The 22776-nt window shown below is 35.4% G+C and overlaps 1 protein-coding gene across 1 annotated transcript in view; it reads left to right on the top strand.

Annotated features, from left to right (window-relative positions):
* Nucleotides 1-22776, top strand: part of LOC128221603 (uncharacterized) — a 35048-nt gene that overhangs the window by 8559 nt on the left and 3713 nt on the right. The window contains exons 3-8 of the mRNA XM_052930209.1: nt 9306-9362; nt 14354-14457; nt 14517-14574; nt 14666-14855; nt 19306-19484; nt 19696-21393. Coding sequence (XP_052786169.1) covers nt 9306-9362; nt 14354-14457; nt 14517-14574; nt 14666-14855; nt 19306-19484; nt 19696-21393 — 2286 coding nt within the window. The remainder of the gene's footprint in view (nt 1-9305; nt 9363-14353; nt 14458-14516; nt 14575-14665; nt 14856-19305; nt 19485-19695; nt 21394-22776) is intronic.

Raw genomic sequence — 22776 nt, 5'->3', positions numbered from 1 at the left:
CAAAAAATAAAAAAAGTTGTAAAATGGTAAATCTGTGAGAGTGTGCATGTACATGTAGCTAGTTTAAGTCCAGCGACCCTAATCATAATTAAAAGAGAAAAAAAGTGTAACTTTTGTATATGATTTTGTTACATTTTTGGCAGTATTTATTAATGTCAGAATGTGTATAACAGTTTGATGATATTCATACTTTATATGCTATTAAATAATTTTCCAAGATAAAATGTTAATTCCCTATAGATAAAGCTGCGCCTGTTTTCTGTCAGAATGTAATAGAAACCAAATCATTATTTTTGATTAGCCTTTAATATTATGTTTTTTTTATGTGTGCAGCATATGATAAAAAAAAGGTTCAAGTTTTCCGTGAAATGAAAACGTTAACAAGTGTAAGTGCCAACCCTATAATTTCATATTACTTCCGAAATGTAAAACTGCAACGCACTTGTAAGAATAATGAATATTAAGCGAGTTCATACTATAATTGTTATTTGAGCTTGTTTAAAAGTATCGCTGTACTCAAGAATGGTTACAATTTTCAGGCTGGAAACTTAAGAAATGTTTGTATGAATTTAAGATACAATGATATTATTAAACCTTTTTTCATTGGTATGTTACTGCCAGTGGCTATTTCAATTTAAAACCCCATTTTCTCATGATTACAGCTATTGTTGTGAATTTCCCCTTTTTCTTTATCCCAATATTTTATTGTTAAAGTCTGGGTTTAAAATCACTGGCCATTTATTTTCTCCTCAAAATGTCTCATCGGGATTTCAGCTTCTTTTTTCAATTTTCGGAAGACTTCCAAAGTATGTTTAGTACTGAATTATGTCATTTAATTGACTTCAACAGTTCTTTTTTGTCTCCTCAACTTGAACTCAGAATTTGAATTACAATTGATTTTAGAAGCTGTATTCGGAGCATTGTCAAAATGAACTATCAAAATGGCTGGTAGGAGTTACTTAGTGTCTTTTAGCATGGAACGAAAGGATCATTAAAGATAATCATGGCCATCTGAAATTGAAATTGTAATGATTGTACCTGTCATTCTAGTGGTTTAGTGGTTTTGTTTATGTCATATCAAAGTAAAAAGGATGACTTTGTGAATCTCACATGTTACAAGGGCATACAAGTTTTAAGACATTATCTTGTCCATTGGAAATTGCGATTGTAATAATCATACCTGTCATGCTTGCTGTTCAGTGGTTTTGTTTATGTTGTGTTGAAGTAAACAGTATATATGACTTTGTTAATCTCCCATGTAACAGGGGGAGGGGGGGGGGGTACAAGGTTTAAAGAAATTATCATGTGTAATGATCCTATCTGTCATGCTTGCCGTTTTATAAAAGTGGTTTTGTTTATGTTTTGTGGAATTAACAAAGATGGCTTTTTAGTGTTTTTTTCACCATTAACGTGGATCTACTGGCTCCTGTGACCCCCCCCCCCCCTCAAAAAAATGAATAAATAAATATTTCTTTGCTTCTTATTTGAAGTCAAGAGAGCCATCAAAAGAGCCTCTATAGAAACCTACATCACCTACAAACAGTATAAACAGTGAAGACCGAAAGCCCATTGAGAGGAAAGGGCGAAATCCTTTATGAGACATATTGAATTAAGATGTCTTACACGTGAAAGTGTTAATGTCCCAAAAGTATTTTTCCCGTCTTTGGTAAGGAAGACTCATAAAGCTCACTTAAGACTTTGCAGACCCCCCCCCACCCCCAATTTTTCAATCCCAAGTGTAATACCACTAGACCACTGTTTGATGTACTGGAGTCTGTTTCATGGGATTGAACTTGCGGGTGGGGATGGATTGGGAATTAGGCAGGGTTGGAAGTGGGGTGTAAGTGGTAGGGGTTAGGAGTGGAGGGGGAATGGATGGGGTTTGGGGGCGGAGGGGGCTTCGAGTGGAGCTGGTTGGCATTTTATCAAGATTTCTTTAAGAGAATTTCACCATTTTGAAAATTTCACCTACATGTACAGTCTTTGCCTTAAAAATATTTCAGAACTTGTGCTTTCGGGCAAGTCATTGAAGAAAAACACTTGCCTCAAAACAGTTTTACTTGCCCAAAACAACCAATTCATGCGTAAATGTAATAAACTCAATTTTAATTATAATGTTAACGTTTAATCAAGATTTATGAATTGTTGCTGAAGAAATTATGAAAACAGAGGGATCTAAATTTTGGATAAATGCACTTGCCCATTCGGGCATCCACCTGGGAACTTTGACTTGCCCTAAACAGTATTTAATTGTCCCGGGATTCGGAAAACCCTGAGTTACGATGAACTTAATGCATGTAGGAACGAAAAAGCTCATATTGATTCTTCATGAAAATGGCCCTTGCATTTACATCCCCACCAGGTATAGGTACTACTAATTATTCTAGGTCTACATGTTAAAGACATAGGACAATCACCTCAGAACCGTCTGCCCCTTTATCTGTGTCACAAGCATTAAAGCCCTCAGAGTCACTGCCAAATTTCTAGATGTATGTTCAAAGTAGCTAAAACTGCCGAAATTATCATTCTGCTTTTAAAATCTCAAAATAATAAAACAAAAACATATCAGATTTAGTCCAAAATATTACATTTCTCGATATCATTGATTCATGAACTGGATTTGATTACCAGATTTGAGTCAATTAACACACAAGTAGTTTGAGCTATTTATTATAAACAATACGGTATTTAAATGATTAACATCTTGGCTCATTATTTGAAATGGGTGGGTTTACTATGAAATCTTTGATAAGATTAAAACTTTAGATTATTTCATTGTCTCACGGTAATTTAATTTATTTTGAGTTAATTATTTAAACATGTTTTAAAGATTTGTTTTTGCAACTAAAATTTTTTGTACATAAAATTTTAACAAATCTGAAAATGAGCCCAAAAGTTGAGACTGTATGATTATAATAGCCGGCAAAGTACAATACTTTAATATAGCTAGGTGCACATTAAAAATGAATGGACAATTCAAACAGATCACTGTTGAAATATTATTATTGGTTATTATTATTATTTTACTATTCATCAAAAAATATTATGGGAAAATTAAATAATTTAGTTATATTAATTCTATTAAAAAAATCTGTATCTGAAAAAAAAAGAATTAATAGAATATCTGACTAAAGACGCCAGAAAATCTTGTCGAAATTTTATTATTTATTTACAATATTCAAAAGCCTATTCAGACATAATTTTTTTTTTAAATCATAATGAGTCCCATAAAAACTGAAAACCACTACAAAAAGTGGTTTGTGCTCAAAAGAGCTATTTAAATGTTCAATGCTTTTAGGACAAGTTTTTACAATGAAATATGACCACTTCTAAAGGAATTTTAATACTTGTAGCTTTTCTATTTTATTCTCATATCAATGTGTTTCGCACAACCAGTGTGATCATTAAGTGCAACCATTCAGTAAATGCACCTGCTCAATTGTATGGTCATGTGACTGTCATGTGATTGTGTTATTTACATGTAGGTTATATCGTACCTGGTTTGACAGGTTGCAATGTACTATTAAATTTAACAAGGTCTGATGGACTGTTGAATGTTTTAAATAAATTGATTATGTTTTTGTCTATGATGGTAGTGAAACAAATATCTTTTATTTAATACCTTCAAAGACCAATTTAGTACTATATTATGTGGAAATAATTGTATAATGAATTTTTAATACCAGTAGTTTTTTTAATAAATGGGGTTAAATGTCCACATACATTGTCTTTTTACATCTTAAACAAATCTATCACATTAAATGAATCTCATGTATTGATGTAGTTTTCAATTTCGTTATATACAATAATATATGATGGTATTTTAAACAGTATTTTGCGATAAACATTCATTTTGCTGTTGTTAAAACAATAAAATAGTCGATAAAAACTAAATTATTTGTTTGTATAAATACAAAAAGTGTGTCATTCTACAACTGCTTCGATATTTTGTGTTATTCAATAATTTTTCATGAAATGTTTTTAAGGTAAAGCACAAAAATGTTCTTTGATGATTTTGAACCTGATATAGATGTGTAATTGGTCGGAAAAAAGGGAGAGATGTTTTTCACTGATAAAGTGATTTATCTTTAATGGTTGGGCAGAGAGGAGTTGAAGACGGCCCTTTATGTTTTAAAATAGCGAAAGGTGATTTGAAGTAAATGGAAACTTTAAAATTGTTCAGACCATTATAAGCCCCCCCCCCCAAAAAAAAGTTCCATTTACAACTAAAAAAAATAGGGTAGGCCTCACCTTTTTGCTTTTTTTTGAGGACTGGGATTCTATACTAATAATTATTAAGTATAATTATAAATTTGTTTTATCCGTCAATACACATCAATCCATTGATCTGTCCATCCATTGATCCGTCCATCCATTGATCCTTCCATCCATCGATAAATCCATCCATCGATAAATTCATCCATTGATCCATCCATCCATTGATCCGTCCATCCATTGAGCCATCCATCCATTGATCCGTCCATCCATTGATCCATCCATCCATTGATCCATCCATCCATCCATCTATTGATCTGTCCATCCATTGATCTGTCTATCCATTGATCGGTCCATCCATTGATCTGTCCATCCATTGTTCATTGATCCATCCATCCATTGATCCATCCATCCATTGATCCGTCCATCCATTGATCTGTCCATCCATTGATCTGTCCATCCATTGATCCATCCATACATTGATCCTTCCATCCATTGATCCATCCATCCATTGATCTGTCCATCCATTGATCTGTCCATCCATTGATCTGTACATCCACATCCATCCACATCAACATCCATCCATCCATCCATCCATCCATCCATCCATCCATCCATCCATCCATCCATCCATCCATCCATCCATCCATCCATCCATCCATCCATCCATCCATCCATCCATCCATCCATCCATCCATCCATCCATCCATCCATCCATCCATCCATCCATCCATCCCATCCCATCCCATCCCATCCCATCCCATCCCATCCCATCCCATCCCATCCCATCCAATCCCATCCCATCCCATCCCATCCCATTCATCCCATCCAATCCTATCCCATCCCATCCAATCCCATCCCATCCATCCATCCCATCCCATCCCATCCCATCCCATCCCATCCCATCCCATCCCATCCCATCCCATCCCATCCATCCATCCATCCATCCATCCATCCATCCAATCCCATCCCATCCCATCCCATCCATCCAATCCAATCCAATCCCATCCCATCCCCATCCATCCATCCATCCATCCATCCATCCATCCATCCATCCATCCATCCATCCATCCATCCATCCATCCATCCATCCATCCATCCATCCATCCATCCATCCATCCATCCATCCATCCCATCCCATCCCATCCCATCCATTCATCCCATCCAATCCTATCCCATCCAATCCTATCCCATCCCATCCCATCCCATCCCATCCCATCCCATCCCATCCCATCCCATCCCATCCCATCCAATACTATCCCATCCAATCCTATCCTATCCTATACCATCCCATCCCATCCCATCCCATCCCATCCCATCCCATCCCATCCCATCCCATCCCATCCCATCCCATCCAATCCCATCCAATCCCATCCATTCATCCATCCCATCCTATCCCATCCATTCATCCAGATATTTTGCAGTTGAGACCTATCAATACTACAATTTAAGAAGTATTCCTACTTGTTTGTTAAATTTACTTTGTTTACTAAATTTACTAAATTCTTCACTGCCATAAATAATATGCCCTTTTCTCCCTAAGCACCCAGTGTCTTCCATCTACAGTACCATTTCCTTTTAAAAACCTGGTTACATATTATATCTTTAATTAAATATTAAAAACTATTTACATCAACCGGAACCCTTTTCATTAGATATTTAGAAGGAAATCCCTTCTCAGGGGTGTATGATTTCCCTTTAAAAACAAATTCATTAATTTATCAAAGTAAATTTAAACTTCAAATATGCCGTATCATTTTGTTGACGATAAATAACATCTATCGTTATTAACCACGTAACCAGAACATGCATAAATACTGACATTACGCCAGGCACACTTTCATCGCATGCCAAACCATGAGCGCGTATCAGATATCGTGGCAAGCTTGTGTCAGGTTTTAATGCGATCTTTCAAGCGTGAAACCGAGCTTAATTTTATCAACCTGTTACCACAGTTTTGGTTAAGGTATTTCATCCATCATCAGACCAAAACAAAATGCTAACGGTAATGGAAGTTTTATTTTAAGTAAACAGACTGTTACTTGTCATTATTACTTGTCATTATTTTTGAAAGTTTTCACCGAGAGGTTTTTTTACATTTATATATAAATATATATAATATTATATATGTAATAGTTAGATGACATGAATAAAAATCTTAATGATTAAGAATAGGCAGAGTGAGCAAAGCAAACGAGCCCTTCTTTATCATTACCATTTTAATTCAGGTCATCGAACTGACTTGAATACAACCTCATTGGCTGACACATTGTTAACACAAACTCTGACGCAGGGAGTGTGTATCGCATGAGTGGCAGTGGGTCAACCTTTAAACATCCACGAATGTATTCTTTAAATGATTAAGCCTAGTACTTGATACCTATCTACAATTTCATATGCACATAAATGAATAAATCTAAATGTATCTAAATGAATATTATGCTAGGCCTAAAAAAAAATACATTTGGTTCGGGTTACCCGACCTTACCTACGGAATAGGCGCCGACCCTAACGTTTTTATAGTCAGTTTGAAAAAAAAATGGAAAACTAAAAAAAATAATAATTTTTTTTTTTTCTTTTTTTTTTTGCTTTTCAATATGTAGTTTAAAACCTTAATTGCTTATATAGAAGATAACTTTAACACCATTCTCCAATGATGAAAATGACATTCTTATATAAAGCCTAATAAAAAAAAAAAAAAAAAAAAAAGCCTACCTACCCTACCTATTTTTGAAAAGGATGTAACCCTAACCAAACAATATTTTTTTAGGCCCTATTAAAGAAACAAATTAATAAAATTGCTATTTATATATCATAGTAATTTTTCTGTTTCATTACCTCCCTTTAATATACACTATCATGATGGTGGTGTCGTTATGGTGTTATTCAAAGATATAGTCCATGCAAAAATTATAATGGTTAATCAATATAAACTAAACATAATAATAATCTTGATGTTAATATCTAAAATATACTAAAGCCTTACAAAAAAATGTCAGAAAAAAATTACCAGGTAGGGATTTTTTTTTTCATTTTTTTTAATATTCTTTATGTCAAGATCATTTTCTTGAAAAAGCGCTTTTTCCTTAAGAAGTCACTCATATATTCTGCACTGTAATGGAGCTATATATTCTGCACTGTAATGGAGCTATATATTCTGCACTGTAATGGAGCTATATATTCTGCACTGTAATGGAGCTATATATTCTGCACTGTAATGGAGCTATATATTCTGCACTGTAATGGAGCTATATATTCTGCACTGTAATGGAGCTTAATGATTCATTAAAAATTAATGATGGTTCATTTTTAAAGAAAACTTGGGTTTATATATAGTGGGAAGACCATTTTTTTTTCTTTTTGAAATCAATTAATATTAAGGTTGGTGGCATTCATTAGGTAGGATCTGGTTACTGAAAGTTAACATTTTGTATTGTTAGCCCTAACACATCTTTGCATCTTTTGATGGCTGGCTTACCTTAAATATAAGTTTACATTTCCTTAAGATCGTATCTTCAAAATTGACTTAATACATGATAATTACATTACTAAAATGCTAAAATTCTTTATGCTTACAAAACATAAATAGTCTAGCCACCTGTATTTCATAAATAAATACAGCTCCAATTTTTTTTAAAAATATCCAACTTTTAGAATTTCAACAATGAAAAAAAAAAAATTATTACTATTTTTTTATGGTTTATTTTAGGAGTATGTATTCGTTTTTGGATATTTATCAATGCACATCAACATTTATAATAGTTTATGTAGATATATCGCTAAGCTTATAAATATATCATTTTTGACTCCTTTATTGTATTTTGATAACATAACTACTGGCCTTCAAAATGATGGTACAAACCCTGCTAAATTTTTAGATGTACATGTATGTAAATTCAAATTTTGGACAAGATTATTAGTGAAGTGGTTTTTTTCACTTTCAAAGGCATGGTGGTGGGGTCCTTCGATAGGGGAAAATAGGGTCATTTTGGCAACAAGGTGAAAAAGACTGATTTATATATTTTTATGTTCAACTTGTTTGCTAAATCTTAAGGGGTCTATGCACTTCCAAAAAAAGGGCGGGGGGAAGGGGGGGGGGAATAGGGCTGAAAAAAACACACTGCAGTGCATGGCTTGCAGGCTTGTGCTAATTTCGACCACTGCCTAAATTGCCTGAATTGAATTCTTCTTATCAAACATAAGAAAAATAAGACTTAATATCTCTAGAACATAAAATATATAACTTGATCTGTGTCTCCCCTTCTTTCTACAGTACCAACGCCGTTATTCATTTACTTATTAATGTGACTGCATTTGATACTTTGAAGAACAGGTGAAAAGAAAAAAAATGCTTGGGGGAATAAATCATCCCGGGAAGGAGGGAAGAGGGGGTAGTACATTGACAGCTGAATGGGATTTAGATGCTAAACATTTATGAAATACAAGTATTCAATTTTAGGGTATGATGAATTAACACAAAACACTTCTTATCATATTGCAGGTTCAGATTCTGTACTTCATCGAGGTTAAATTTCTCTTGTGTAATAATCAGGGATGTGATTTGTCCAATCCGCGGATTTCCGCGGATCTTATGGATACAAAATTAAATGTTTGCTGTTATAATCGGGGTTGTGATTTGTGTAATCCGTTAATTTCCGCGGATCTAATAGATACCAAATTAAAAGTTTGTTGTTTAATAATCGGGGTTGTGATTTGTGTAATCCGTGGATTTCCACAGATCAATCATTGCTCCAGGGACCAAAAAATAAAAAATATATGTTTAACTTATTATGAAATGTGAAGTGGTTGCTTTTGGTTGTTACATATATTTAACCCTTTGCATGCTGGGTAAATTGTCGTCTGCTCAAAAAAGTCGTCTGGTTTATTCTAAATTTCTTTTAATTTACTTAAAACTTTGGGGATATATTGACTGAGTGGCAAACAGCTTGGAACCTGACCAGGCGCCGAGTTACTCGGCGTCTGGTCTGGTTCCAAGCTGTTTGCAAAGCCCTTAAAATCGCCATCAGCAGCCTAAGGGTTAATAATATTATTTATTAATATTTAAAATTCTACTTTCTATGTGTTTTCAGGTGCTGTTGGCTGGTCTGTGTGTGAGTGGTCTGTTTTGGAAGCGATACAGAGGACTGGTAAGAATCTGATCTTGTATTGTGGTATTCAGTGAATCTAGAAAGCCCTGTAACTGGTTCCAGATATTTATGCAAGACCTGAAGTGATTTCCGGGATTTGCTCAAATTCTCTGCAGAAGACAAAATTTTATGCTTTCAGGTCTTGCTCGAATTCCCTGCACTGGTAAAATACTTTCCGGGCTTGCTCGAATTCCCTGCACTGGTAAAATGCTTTCAGGGCTTGCTCGAATTCCCTGCACTGGTAAAATGCTTTCAGGGCTTGCTCCAATTCCCTGCACTGGTATAATGCTTTAAGGTCTTGCTAGAATTCCTTGTACTGGTAAAATGCTTTCAGGTCTTGCTCGAATTCCTTGTACTGGTAAAATGCTTTCAGGGCTTGCTCGAATTCCCTGTACTGGTAAAATGCTTTAAGGTCTTGCTCGAATTCCTTGTACTGGTAAAATGCTTTCAGGTCTTGCTCGAATTCCTTGTACTGGTAAAATGCTTTAAGGTCTTGCTCGAATTCCTTGTACTGGTAAAATGCTTTCCGGGCTTGCTCGAATTCCTTATACTGGTAAAATGCTTTCCAGGCTTGCTCGAATTCCTTGTACTGGTAAAATGCTTCCAGGGCTTGCTCGAATTCCCTGCACTGGTAAAATGCTTTACGGTCTTGCTCGAATTCCTTGTACTGGTAAAATGCTTTTAGGGCTTGCTCGAATTCCCTGCACTGGTAAAATGCTTTCCGGGCTTGCTCGAATTCCCTGCACTGGTAAAATGCTTCCAGGGCTTGCTCGAATTCCCTGCACTAGTAAAATGCTTCCAGGGCTTGCTGGAATTCGAATTCCCTGCAATGGTAAAATGTGTTCAGGGCTTGCTCCAATTCCCTGCAACGGTAAAATGCGTTCAGGGCTTGCTCCAATTCCCTGCATCGGTAAAATGCGTTCAGAGCTTGCTCCAATTCCCTGCAATGGTAAAATGCGTTCAGGGCTTGCTCGAATTCCCTGTACTAGTAAAATTGGGGTGAGTGTTGGCATATAGATTTGCCCTTGGCTGTCCCTGGCAGAATGATATTTAGGTGACGGAGGTGCACACCTGGTGTTTTATTCCTGCTGCACTTAGTGTAACCAGAGTTTTGACCCTTGAATGAGCAAAAAATTGAAATGGGGACTTTTTCAACTTGTGCATATGTAGCTCATAATTTCAAAATTATAAGTCATACACTCATGAGATATTCCAGGAAGGTATTTGATGTTATTAATTTGTACATTTATTGAGAATGAACAAAATAATGGCAGATATCGATATGCTTTGTGACAAACACGTCATGTTGGGTTTTCCATGTCCACATTTCCAGTTGTTCTTCACATGTTTCACCTAGTCTGTTTTCAGTGTGTGTATACCACGTGATAAATTAATTGCGTCATAAATGCTACGTCGGAAGGCAATATTTTGCTTCGAATAAAGACTTTAAACAAAGATAACTTCATTATTTTTTTCATCATTTTAATTCAAACATAGCGCAGTCTACGTCGCTTACGGATTCCCACCTTTCAGGTCTTTCACCAGAGGTAAATTGAGAGTTTTGTTTCTTAAAACACTTCGACAAACCTTTTCACAATACAGCTGTCTGACGGAGCACTATCAAAACATTTTGGAAAAAGGTTTGTCCAAGTGTTTGAGGAAACTAATCACCTTATCAAACTTCGGTAATATAACAAAGGCGGGGCCGGCTCCTTAAGCGGCATAGACTGCCCTTTGTTTATTTAAAATGGTGTAGTAAAAGAAATGCTATCTTTGATTTAGTCTTTATTTTAGGCAAAATGTTGCCTTCCGATGCAGTATATATGACGTAATTATCACGTGCTATACATACACTGGTTCTATATTGTCTAAAATAATAGTTTGAAAAACGCAACACTCAGCCTTGAAAAACATCCTTTTCAGGAGAAGTTTTATCTGAATTGGGGACATGATATTCTTCGTTCTGTGGAGATTTAACTACCCAAATGTCTAAGCTTTATTTTGTCCTCCCCCTTGACCAGAGGGCTTTAATTTCAAATGATTTGCGGGTGTAATTGTGTAAAAATGCAAATTGCAGAAATTTTCTATTCAGATATAATAGTTGCTATGGTAACTTAAATTACTAGGGGCTGTGTTCACACGACCCTAGATTGACCTTTTTATTGTATTCTGTTTGTACTTAAAAGGGTTGTTTATGCTAGAATATTTAGTTTTCACGTTTCAAATTAACATATATATATATCCGCTTTAAGGGATTTCATGTTGATTTTAGAAACAATTTTTAAAGCTGCACTCTCACAGATAGACAGTTTTGATGTGTTGAAAAGACTAAGAATTTTTCCTAAAGTGTTAGTAATGCTTTTAGCATTAAAACATTATGTATATGAAAAACTGGGATCTGATATTTTGTCAACTGTCTAATATATTTGGTTTCCACGCAAAAATTTGCTCCTTCCAATTTTATTTGTTTGTGTCAAAACAGTTGATCTGTGAGAGTGCAGCTTTAAGATGCATCTTGAGTTTAGAAACTTCTGTCAAATCTAGGAAAAAAATGTTTTTGGTAAATGTTCGGCCACCCATGTCTTGTCTATAGATGTACAATCAATTGTACTTCAAGGTATTATTCATGTAAAAAACAACTTCCATGTTTATATAAATCTACTCCTAATATCAACAAAACCTCAAGGCTGGTGCAGGCTATTACGCCCACATGCTGCACGTTTACATTGTGTCGGCATCTATCATTTTTAAAACTGTTTCTATGTTTGTATACATTTCAGCCAAATATTTTAAATGATTCATACAGGTTCTAGAGCTATATGGGAATCAACATAAGTTGCAAAAAACCACATTGATGCATAGAAATGATCTATAATACAACCGCTGAAAACGTTGACGATGTGTCATATTCTTCGGCCATATGTTTTATCACATTTTCAGGTTCAAGCTTCTATGGGAATTAACTCTGCTCTATCTTTCTTATGTAAACTTAAAGTATTAGCTAAAGTCATGGCCCAGATTTCTCGAAACTTCTTAAGTCCCTTAATTAATACAGGATTAAGCTAAGCTCACTATTTTTGGTTTACAATAAATTGCGTAATATTACTTTCTTTAAGAGTTTTTATACTTTAGATAGGAATTATCATTATAATAATCACAATAAACCATTTTTCATTTATCAAAATTCAATTTAAGTATGTATTTTGTCTAATTGAAATAAGCTACTTAAGCCTGTTAAGCTTAAGAAGTTTCGAGAAATTGGGGCCAGGGCTTTTTCCATAGTACTCACGTGTCTGACTATTGGACCCATTCCCAAAGCAAAATATGAGATATTTTTCCCAGTCTTCAGAAAAAAATCACAAAAAAGAAGAAGTATTTTTAGTTGTACTGGTTTATTTTAAATTTTAATTTAATTGAACTCGGAAATCATTTATTTTCATCACATTCAGAGATCAGTATGAAATATTATCTGTCATGATTTATTGCAATAGATATTTATACACCCCAAGGAATGCTATTTTAGCCATTTTGGGTCTTTTAAAGGGAAAATAAACTAATATTAAATCATTTCCTAATTGGCTGGAGACTTGACAGCTTTTTCTTTTAACTGTAAAATTTCCCAATTTCGGCATTTTTCATGACGCAAAATTTCCAAGAATGTCTAGGGTCTTTTTCCCAAAATGGACAGAAAAAGCCCTGAAGTCAGTTATGGAAGGGTGTTGCACTCTGTTCTTTTTCTGTAGCACCTTCATTGCCATATGGAGACCAGCGCGGCATCAAGTTCTGCCTTCATAGCATTATAAATACATAAAAAACTTAAAGCATGTCTGACTAAATTACTTCAAGTAAACACAATTTCAAACATTATTTCCAAATTCATAATGTTCAAGTTCTTCATAGCCCGATTTAATGTCCCCTTTTTATCCAATCACTAGAATCCTATCCTTTTCTGCAGCACCCTGCCCTTCTTAAATCCTGGCTATCCCTAGTATACTTGTATCATTGTACTTTCCTATTGGAGCTTGCAGCCCTTTTTCCCCAAATTTTGGGAGTATGGCGGGGCCTTTTGACAGGGGAAATTTAACTTGTATATTGCAAAAATCATGTTACCATCATGCAAGCTAGATTATCGATTGTTTGAAACTTAACATGGTGCCCACCTGATCTTTACCAGTTTTCACAGTTTGACAATGAAAATATGACTTCTACAGATAGTAGTAAAATAAAATTTCCACAATGGGGGAATTTTTGACACAACCTGGGGAAAAATATATACTTTACTCCATGGGGAATGGGGCCCAATATCGGCCCCAAATTTGCCATAAAAAAAGGGCTGGCTTGATATGTCTTATACTTTCTCATGATGTTAAATCATTTATGTTTTTTTCAGGTTTTTACTCTTGTCGGTATCATCATAGCCTCTCTGTATCCTAGTTTGAATTAAATAACGTTGATGCCATGAAACAATCTTTTCATATGTTGATGATACGAATGTGTCAAATACTTTGTTATTATTTTAAAAATTTATTATATTTTCAGGTTCTAGCTACTTTTGTATCAACTTAGCCTCAGCATCTCTTTGTATCCTAGTTTGAGTTATAACATTGACGCCATGTTACAACCTCTGCAAATGTTGCCGATACAATGTGTCAAATACCTCGTAATGCTTAATGTATTATCAGGTCCAGTAGCTTCTGTCAGTATCAGCGTAGCTTCAGCATTTCTTTGTATCCTAGTCAGAGGAATAATGTTGCATGTTACAGTCTCTTTGAATGTAGATGATGTGATGTGTCAAATACTTCGTTATTATTTTAAAAATTTATTATATTTTCAGGTCCTAGCTAACTGTTGGTATCAACGTAGCCTCAGCATTCCTCTGTTTGCTTGTTGGGGTAATCACGTTGACCCACATGTTACAACCTCTGCGAACGTTGACGATGTGATGCGTCAAATATCTTGGCATTATGTTTAATATTTTACTATGTTTTCAGGTCCTAGCTACTGTCGGTATCAACGTAGCCTCCGCATTCCTCTGTCTGCTTGTTGGGGTAATCACGTTGACCCACATGTTACAACCTCTGCGAACGTTGACGATGTGATGCGTCAAATATCTTGGCATTATGTTTAATATTTTACTATGTTTTCAGGTCCTAGCTACTGTCGGTATCAACGTAGCCTCCGCATTCCTCTGTCTGCTTGTTGGGGTAATCACGTTGACCCACATGTTACAACCTCTGCGAACGTTGACGATGTGATGCGTCAAATATCTTGGCATTATGTTTAATATTTTACTATGTTTTCAGGTCCTAGCTACTGTCGGTATCAACGTAGCCTCCGCATTCCTCTGTCTGCTTGTTGGGGTAATCACGTTGACCCACATGTTACAACCTCTGCGAACGTTGACGATGTGCCGCTTCTACAAGAGTCAACAACTCTGTCAGTGCTTCTCCGCGTATAGTCGGGACGTCTTCTCGCTGAAGTTTGATGATGAAGGTATTATGCCGTTGGAATGGTTAACTATGGTTAAGAAGAATTATAATGTTATTAATTAGGTGTTTCCATATTAGCCTAGTTATTTGTCCAAGGTTAGTTTATTTCCCTGAGCCCGAAAGGACAAATAACTCCGTCAATATGAAATCACCTGATTAATAATGGTTTTATTAATTAACTGTTACATATGGTTCGATATTTTGGTTAAAAAAAACAACATTCTAATAAGTTACCTCAAATTTATTTTTAAAGCCTGTTAATCGTCTGTTCTTCTCGGCTTAGGGAAGGGACATCTTTCATTGCAGTAATTGACAATGAAGCTATAATACTGTTAAATCTGTTAACTCAGCCTTTTCATGGTTACTAGCCAGCCACTCTATTGTGGGTGCATTTTGCGTCTGCTCTGAAACCTTGTAGCATTACCATAGCGAAAAAAACATTGTCCCAAAACATTGTCCCGGTAGGGTAGCATTTGGGTCACAATTTTGTTGTGACTGGGGCTTTTGGCAGTTTTAGGCTGAACAAGAACCCTTCATAAAATGTCTCCAGGCTGGGCATTAAACCAGGGTCCTATATATGTCTCACTATATTAAACACCCCTGACTTTGGTCCTATTATATTCAGTAATTTTGCACATCGAATATAGAAAGCTTACACCTTTGAAATGTCGAGTTACTTGTTTCAACACTTTCAAGAAATATTGCTTGCTAAATAAGTTTAATTTTTGTTCCGTCGTTGTAAAATATCTTAAGATCATAGACTTCAAGTTATATCATCTGGCGACAATTTTTCTCGAATCTTCCCTTATAACAGGATTTTAAATAGGAATTATCTTTGTTATTATCACTATAAACAATTTTTCATTTATTGAAATCAAATTTATGCATGTATTTTGGCTAAATGAAATATGCTATTTTTAAAAGCCTGTTTATAAAGTTTCGAAAAATTGGGGCCATCATCTTCTTGCTTCATAGGTAATTGGGTTTTAAATTGATAAAGAGTGTAAAATGGTGGAGCCAGATTTTCTTCCATGTTGTTTCCCCACAAAGCAAGGATAATTGATTTTCATGGGGTATTTAGTTAATTAATTATTAAAATGCAGTTTCGTGGGGAACAGATGGCTTAAAGGCACAGTATGAATTAAGGCAAGAACATCTGGGCTTTATAATATTCTAATTATTGATATGCCTGATTTTATTAAGTCTACTGGCCAATGAATTTTAAATTACAGGCCAATCAAAACACTCAGATTATAATCTTAAATTTAATTTTAATCTGAGTTGGTTTAATTGAAAAGTTCCATCAGTTCCATTAAGAATTAATCATAGGAGCATTTTCTTACTATTTAGGCTTCAAAAAAACATTAATATGTACGGGTTACCCAACGTTAATGTACAAAATAGTTGCCGACTCTATTCTTTTAAACAAACAAAAAATTCTGTATGCACGTGTTATGATAAAAAGTAAAGAGTTGTTTATTATAGTGTCACCCCTCTTAGTTAAGGGTAGCCCTTCTGGTTATGAGACACCAACATTCAAGAACATCTTTACCCTGATTCTTATCCCATATGCCAGGCACCTGGCGGGCAATCGGTACCCCTCGATTTTACTAGCTGCTCGGTCGGCAACCGGCCATGTCAGAACAAACCTGTGTGAGACTCAAAACCTTCGACCCTCCTTTCCGTAGGCAGACGCCTTAACCACTAGGCCACGAAAACAGTCATATATGTTGTTTAAAACCTTTGATTAAAGATTTATAAAGATGATTAATTTTACACAATTCTCCAATGATGACAATATATTACAAAAAAGCCTAATAAAAAAATAAGCATACTTTAACCTTACCTGTTTCTGAAAAGGCTGTAATTTTTTGGCCTAATAAATTTTTTCAACAATAGTAGTGAAGGCATTTTTAAAAAGAATTCTAGTAGCAATTTTGTACTTTATAAAGCGATGTTTCCAGGAGAAGTGTTCTGCACTGTTTTAAGTCCTTTACATATTTCCTCCTAAGTATAGATTTTTGATGACACGACCCCCTGCAATGTTGAACTGTCCCTTTGGTGTCATAAATCACGCATAGAATTCTTCTTGAACTGACCCCCTGCAGGCCCTAACTTCTCGAAACTTCTTAAGTCCTTTATATCAGGATTAAGCTAAGCTCGCTTATTTTGATTACTATAATTTGAGTAATATTTACTTCTTTAAGAGTTTTAAGAAATTAAATAAACATGATCTGTATTAAAATCACAATTAACCAGATTTTCATTGATCAACATTAATTTTAAGTATGTATTTTGGCTAATGCCTGTTATGCTTAAGAAATTTCGAGAAATTGGGGCCAGGTTATAATCTAAGAGTAAATCTTAACATTGTAAGCCTAAGACAATACTCTTTTTTTCTCATTTATTTTTCACATAGATATATATATCAGTACAGTTTTAAATTCTCAACATAAACAACATATCTATGTATTTTGATAGGATATACATATATTCAGAAACAATAATGCTCTCACACATGCACACGTACAAACACTCGCTCCCACACGCGCACACATGCACGCACACATACACATTGCATACACACCCGATCGTATGATGTTTATACGATCGGTGTCCCTTGTATTAGATTCCATTAATGTTTTTGTTTTTTATTTTTGAAGTCTAAGATTTCTTTGTATGGCTAATTGTGTCTTTTATTATTAAATTATATTGTATGTTTAAGTGCTTCCCATTTTTTTGTTGTGGGTTTCAAGTTCGTCATTGTTCAAAGCAATTTGTTCTTCTATTTTAATCCTAAGACAAGACTTGGTGTCCCTTTAAAAAGCTGTGTCTGGACAATTGATTGTTATTCATTCTTTCTCACGGATTTTCGAAAATCCTTTTAGGCTGTGTTAAATAATTAGGGGTTTTCTAGTTGAGTCATTATAGCAGTTTTATGTATTAGAAGTACATGTATGTGTCCCCTACATGAATAGAATCCCTGTACCAGTACTCTTTGTATTAAAACTAAATGATAATGACTAGGCTTTGTACAGGAAATATACTTTCAAGAAAAGCTGTAAAAATGTCTCCTGCAATTCAAAAATGCATTTATTTAGATCTGCCACTTTTCTTTTTGCGTTTACTTAGATTTAATCTATATGTTGTGCTTAAAATGTTATGCCTTTCTCCAAATCCAAAAAATATCTTAGAATCCATTATTCAAACCACTTATCTTAATAATTTTGATTTTTGCAGCTCACTATAAGGCAATTTTAGGTGTAATTAAGTATATTATATCTTTGGCCTAAGTGTTAAATAATTAATATGTGTCTTATTGACTTCTGCTTAGTTACTGCTAGAAAGCTAAGAGAAATATTTGGTTTCTAGCTAACTGGAAACCAGTTATCAATATCACTTTGAATCTGAAATTTTAGTTCAAGATATTAAACACATTATTGTCTGAGAGTCAGAAATAAGCTGGAAATATAACAGTTTTTTTTATGGATTATACGCTAATCTTAAAAATGTGGAATATGTAAGAACCTTTCTTTTATTGTTGCAGGATGATGAGTCTTGGATGATTCATGTTTCTATATCAGGGTTTTAATGTTGCTTGAATGTCTTATAAATATATAAATATCTTGTTAATGGTTGTTAAGTAGTTATAATAAAACTATTATTAAACTTACTCACTTGTATGTCTGCTCTTTTTCAAGATTATGAAATATTTTGATTTTTCATGATAATAAATGACGGCTTTTCCCAAAACTTAATTTTATTGAAAAATATTTTCGGAACTACCAACTATTTTTGGGGCTTGAATGTATTTTAAAGAAAAAAGGTCCAAATTAAAAATCTTGGTCATGATTAAAAAGAACATATTAGGATATTGATATGGAACTTTTTATTTACGCATGTAAGGAAGTATGCATCCTTGGCACCCCAGGGTATTCATAACATATACACCCTGGGCAAATGGGCTGTATCTCGTACTTATGGATGAGGTGAAATCCAGCCTTTTGGTTGGTCGCATAAGACACGCCTCATTCTGTATGGAAATGACCGAGAAGATAAGGATGAATTTTAGTTCTGAATGATCCAATGAGATTTCGGCTTTCAAATCATTTTAGGCAGGAAATAAAATATTTTTTTCAAATTTGCTTATAGCTCTTCAAAAAGGAGATTCTACCTTCAATCAGCTTTTGCATTGGTCAGAAAATGCTTATAAAAATTCAAGCTTTAGGAAGTTTCGCTAGCCAATTTGCCAAGGGAAACATAAATGTTATGAATACACTGGAGTATCGAGGAAGGCAAGTATTTAGCAAGACCCGTAACTCTGGCAACAATATTTGTCAAATCATGCCCCTTGTAAGAAAAAAAACCCAACCCAATATATCAGCATCAGCTTGTATTTCTCTTATTCTATTAATATTGTGTAGAAATAACAAAAAAGTACCTTTTATTTTCAGATCTCACGAAGTACGACTTTGAAGGTGCCGCCAACTGCGAAGACGTACAAACGTTCCTACCGCAACTTCTCTACACAGTTTCCATCATATACTGTCTGGTGTTTGTCGTGGCGATTGGAGCGGCTGTGTTAGCCCTTTTGATTTTGAGGGCGGAGAGCGTTAAACGAGGCTTCCTCTCGGTAAGTTTAATACATTTCCTACATAGTGATCTCTTTTGACGAGCAACTATCTCTGCCTTCATATAAGGAAAGCAAATGCATTTTAGCGTAATTTTCAGCATTATAGCGAATGTTCTTATCAAAGTATTTCTCGAGGTCCAAACGACTTTGAGATAGCGAGTTTTGACTATACGAAAAATTATGAGCTCCTTGGTATCTTCTGTCTTTTCAGGCCGATTCTTATGAAGAAGTGTATACAGTGAGTGGCTCTTCTCAGGACCAATCCGATAGTGAATCAGACGACATTCCTGATGTCGTGACCTCTGGGCAGTGTCAAACACCTGTTACTATAAATAGCCAAACAGTACTGCCTAAAAATAGCACCAGTCAGACACCTTTGCCTAAAAATAGCACCAGTAATTCATTGAACCAGAACAGCACAAGAGAAAGTACACCAATCAGTCATTCTATAAATAAGGTTAATACTGTAGGTCGAAGAGCTGTCACTCCTCAGTTGACCAATCAGGAGCCAGTGTCAAGGACACAAGTTCAAAGGTCAAAGACACCAGGACTGAATGACCTTGAACTTGGGAAGGAGAGTTTAGCAAATAGATATAAAATCAACAAAACACCCGACCGAGAAATTAATGTCAGACAAAGATTATCGAAAACCCCGGATAGAGAGATAGGCTCTCACAGGAGAAATAGCTTTACAGTGTCAAAGAGGTTAAGCAAATCGTGTGACTCTCTGGATTCATCAGGAAATGAAGCTAGGGAGAGAGCTAAAAGTTTCGGTACTGACGGGAAAAAGAAGGGAAAGTTAAAAGACCATCGGAGAAAAGGAAAAAGGGCCGCAACTGTGCATACCTTGGACACAGATCAGTTATTGTTGATCTTGAATCTGCAGATGAGATATTTGCAGGAATCTAAGGAGCAGAAGACAACTACTGACATTTATGGTGGTGGGAGTGGGGTTCAAGGGAATCGAAGGGCCGTAACTCCGCAGCCAGTATCTCAGAAACAAATAATACCTCAGAAAATACGGTCGCATACTCCTCAGCCTAGAAGGGCTAACAGTAGATTTCGGGACCAACGTGCGTATGATTCTTATGCTCAAAATTTACCTCATAATAATGGTGGTCTAAATCAGGCATACAGACAGCCATTACAAAGTGATGGGAAAAGTTATGTGAGCGACAGTGCTGCAAGTTCTAGAAGGACTTCTCAGTCGAGCGAAAAATCCAACGACTTGTTAGTGAGTAACGGAAATAATGACTTTGTGTATTATCAGGGTAATCGAGGCAATAAAACGTTTGGTGCAGACAGTTATTTACACTCTCAGCAAATAAGACAATCGATTCAGACGGCTCCGAATATCAAAAACGGGTACAATCCATATATCCATTCAGCGCAAGTTACACAATCGGTCGATAGTGTCAATTACGTGACATACTCTGACAGTATGTTAAACAATCCTTCAAACGCTCCGATTTCCCGATCGGGACCAGCGATTAATTTAAAAGCGGGACCAAAATCACGACAATCGGTTCAGAACTACTTTCTCCCATCGCAACCGGTTCAAAGAGGGAAGCATCAAAATTTGCCACCGACTCCAATTTCCCGCCAAAAAGTAACTGATCGACAACTTCCTCCACAGCCCGTTCATCGGGGACAATCAGCTTTTCACATTGTCGATAGGAAATCGAAATCGAGATCTTCGTCAGTTTCAAGTGATCCGAGTGGACAAATGAATATGGAGATACCAAAAAGGTTGAGGTCCAAAAACAACAGTCCACATGATCCAATCAGGGATAACTTCAGCATGCAGCCCCAGATGAGAGACGGGGGAAGAGACAGCAGGAGAGAAGGGGAAAATGAGAATAGCAACTTTATTCTCAGAGACCCTCAAGGGAGCTCTGGGCAGGATGAGGTAATAGATATAAATAGCTTTCTTCTTACTTTCTAGACACTAGATGATACAAATCCAAGAAAGAAAAAAAAATTGTCAAAAACTTAACACAAAATTGACATTGCTGTGTACAATACATTGAAACTTACTGATTGATCACATCAATTATAACTCATGATCTTTCGCAGTTTTTGAGCATTTTCCAATTCAATAATGTAAAATGATGTATTATTGGCCTCCTCATAGCTTTCATTGACAAATCTAGGCCTGTTTTGAGGAAATACTGTATTTTCCGATTCTTGGACCATCTGGTGTCTAGTCCCTTTATTATGAAAATTTTATTAGAGATATAAAAAAAATATAAAAGCTTGTCTGTATTTCATAGAAAAAAGTTGGCATTGTGATTGCCCAAGTTTCCTAGACAGCTATATATATATATATTTCTCCCACCTCAGATAAGTTGATCCAATAATTTAATCATGCTAGAAATTCTCATCATGCCCACGGGTGAAGATAAAATGCCCGTATGGAACTCCTTTTTAATTATTGCCACATTGTAATTACCTCCCTTGTTGAAGACAGTCGTCTGTAGCATCATGGAAACCTTGTCTAGTAGCAATATTTAGAATGCTAATTAACTATTTCTAGCTTCAAATGTCACCATAAAAAAGTTTTTACGCATATTTCAAGAAATAATGCTCCACTCTCCTCCAAACTATTTAAACACCGATTTGACTAGTAACATAACCTGAATCACTGCGAGCATATCCATGACAACCACGAATTATCAGATATCCATACGCATTTATTTTCACTACGCACAAAAGAGTTCCAGCAAAACAAATACATTTTTACACAATTTTGTTTAACTCTTACTGAGGTGGGAGAAAAAGCATCTACCATAGCCGCTCGTGTAAGATGGTTCATCCCGACCCTCGCGCAGGGTGTTTTACAGAAACTCGGTAAACCTCGTTTCCGCAAAACACCCTGCGCTCGGGTCGGGATTAACCGATCTTACACTCTCAGCCATGGAAGATACTTACCAAAGTACCAGCCTAAATATTCCAATAAAAGTAAGTACTCATGTTGCAAGAGCCAATATGCACATGTATAGGAATGGCTTTAATAAACCTTCAGTAATACTCCTTTTTCGCTGAAAAAACAACAGATGGGGTTTGCCATCTACTTTCGTCACTCAAATTAAGCACTTAAAGCAGACTTGAATTGCATATATGGAGAACTATTTAAAAAATCTAAGAGTACTGATTTTGAGATACTGAATTTAGAATGATACCTCCATGATATATATTTTATTGGACTCATTTTAATAGTCTTACAAAATATCATTACTGTAATATATATTTTCTAATGATGAAACTAAACATAGTTTGCTGATTTTACATC

This window comes from Mya arenaria, chromosome 16, assembly GCF_026914265.1.
Source record: "Mya arenaria isolate MELC-2E11 chromosome 16, ASM2691426v1".
NCBI classification, from domain to species: Eukaryota; Metazoa; Mollusca; class Bivalvia; order Myida; family Myidae; genus Mya; species Mya arenaria.
This window is presented reverse-complemented; position numbering and strand designations above follow the sequence as displayed.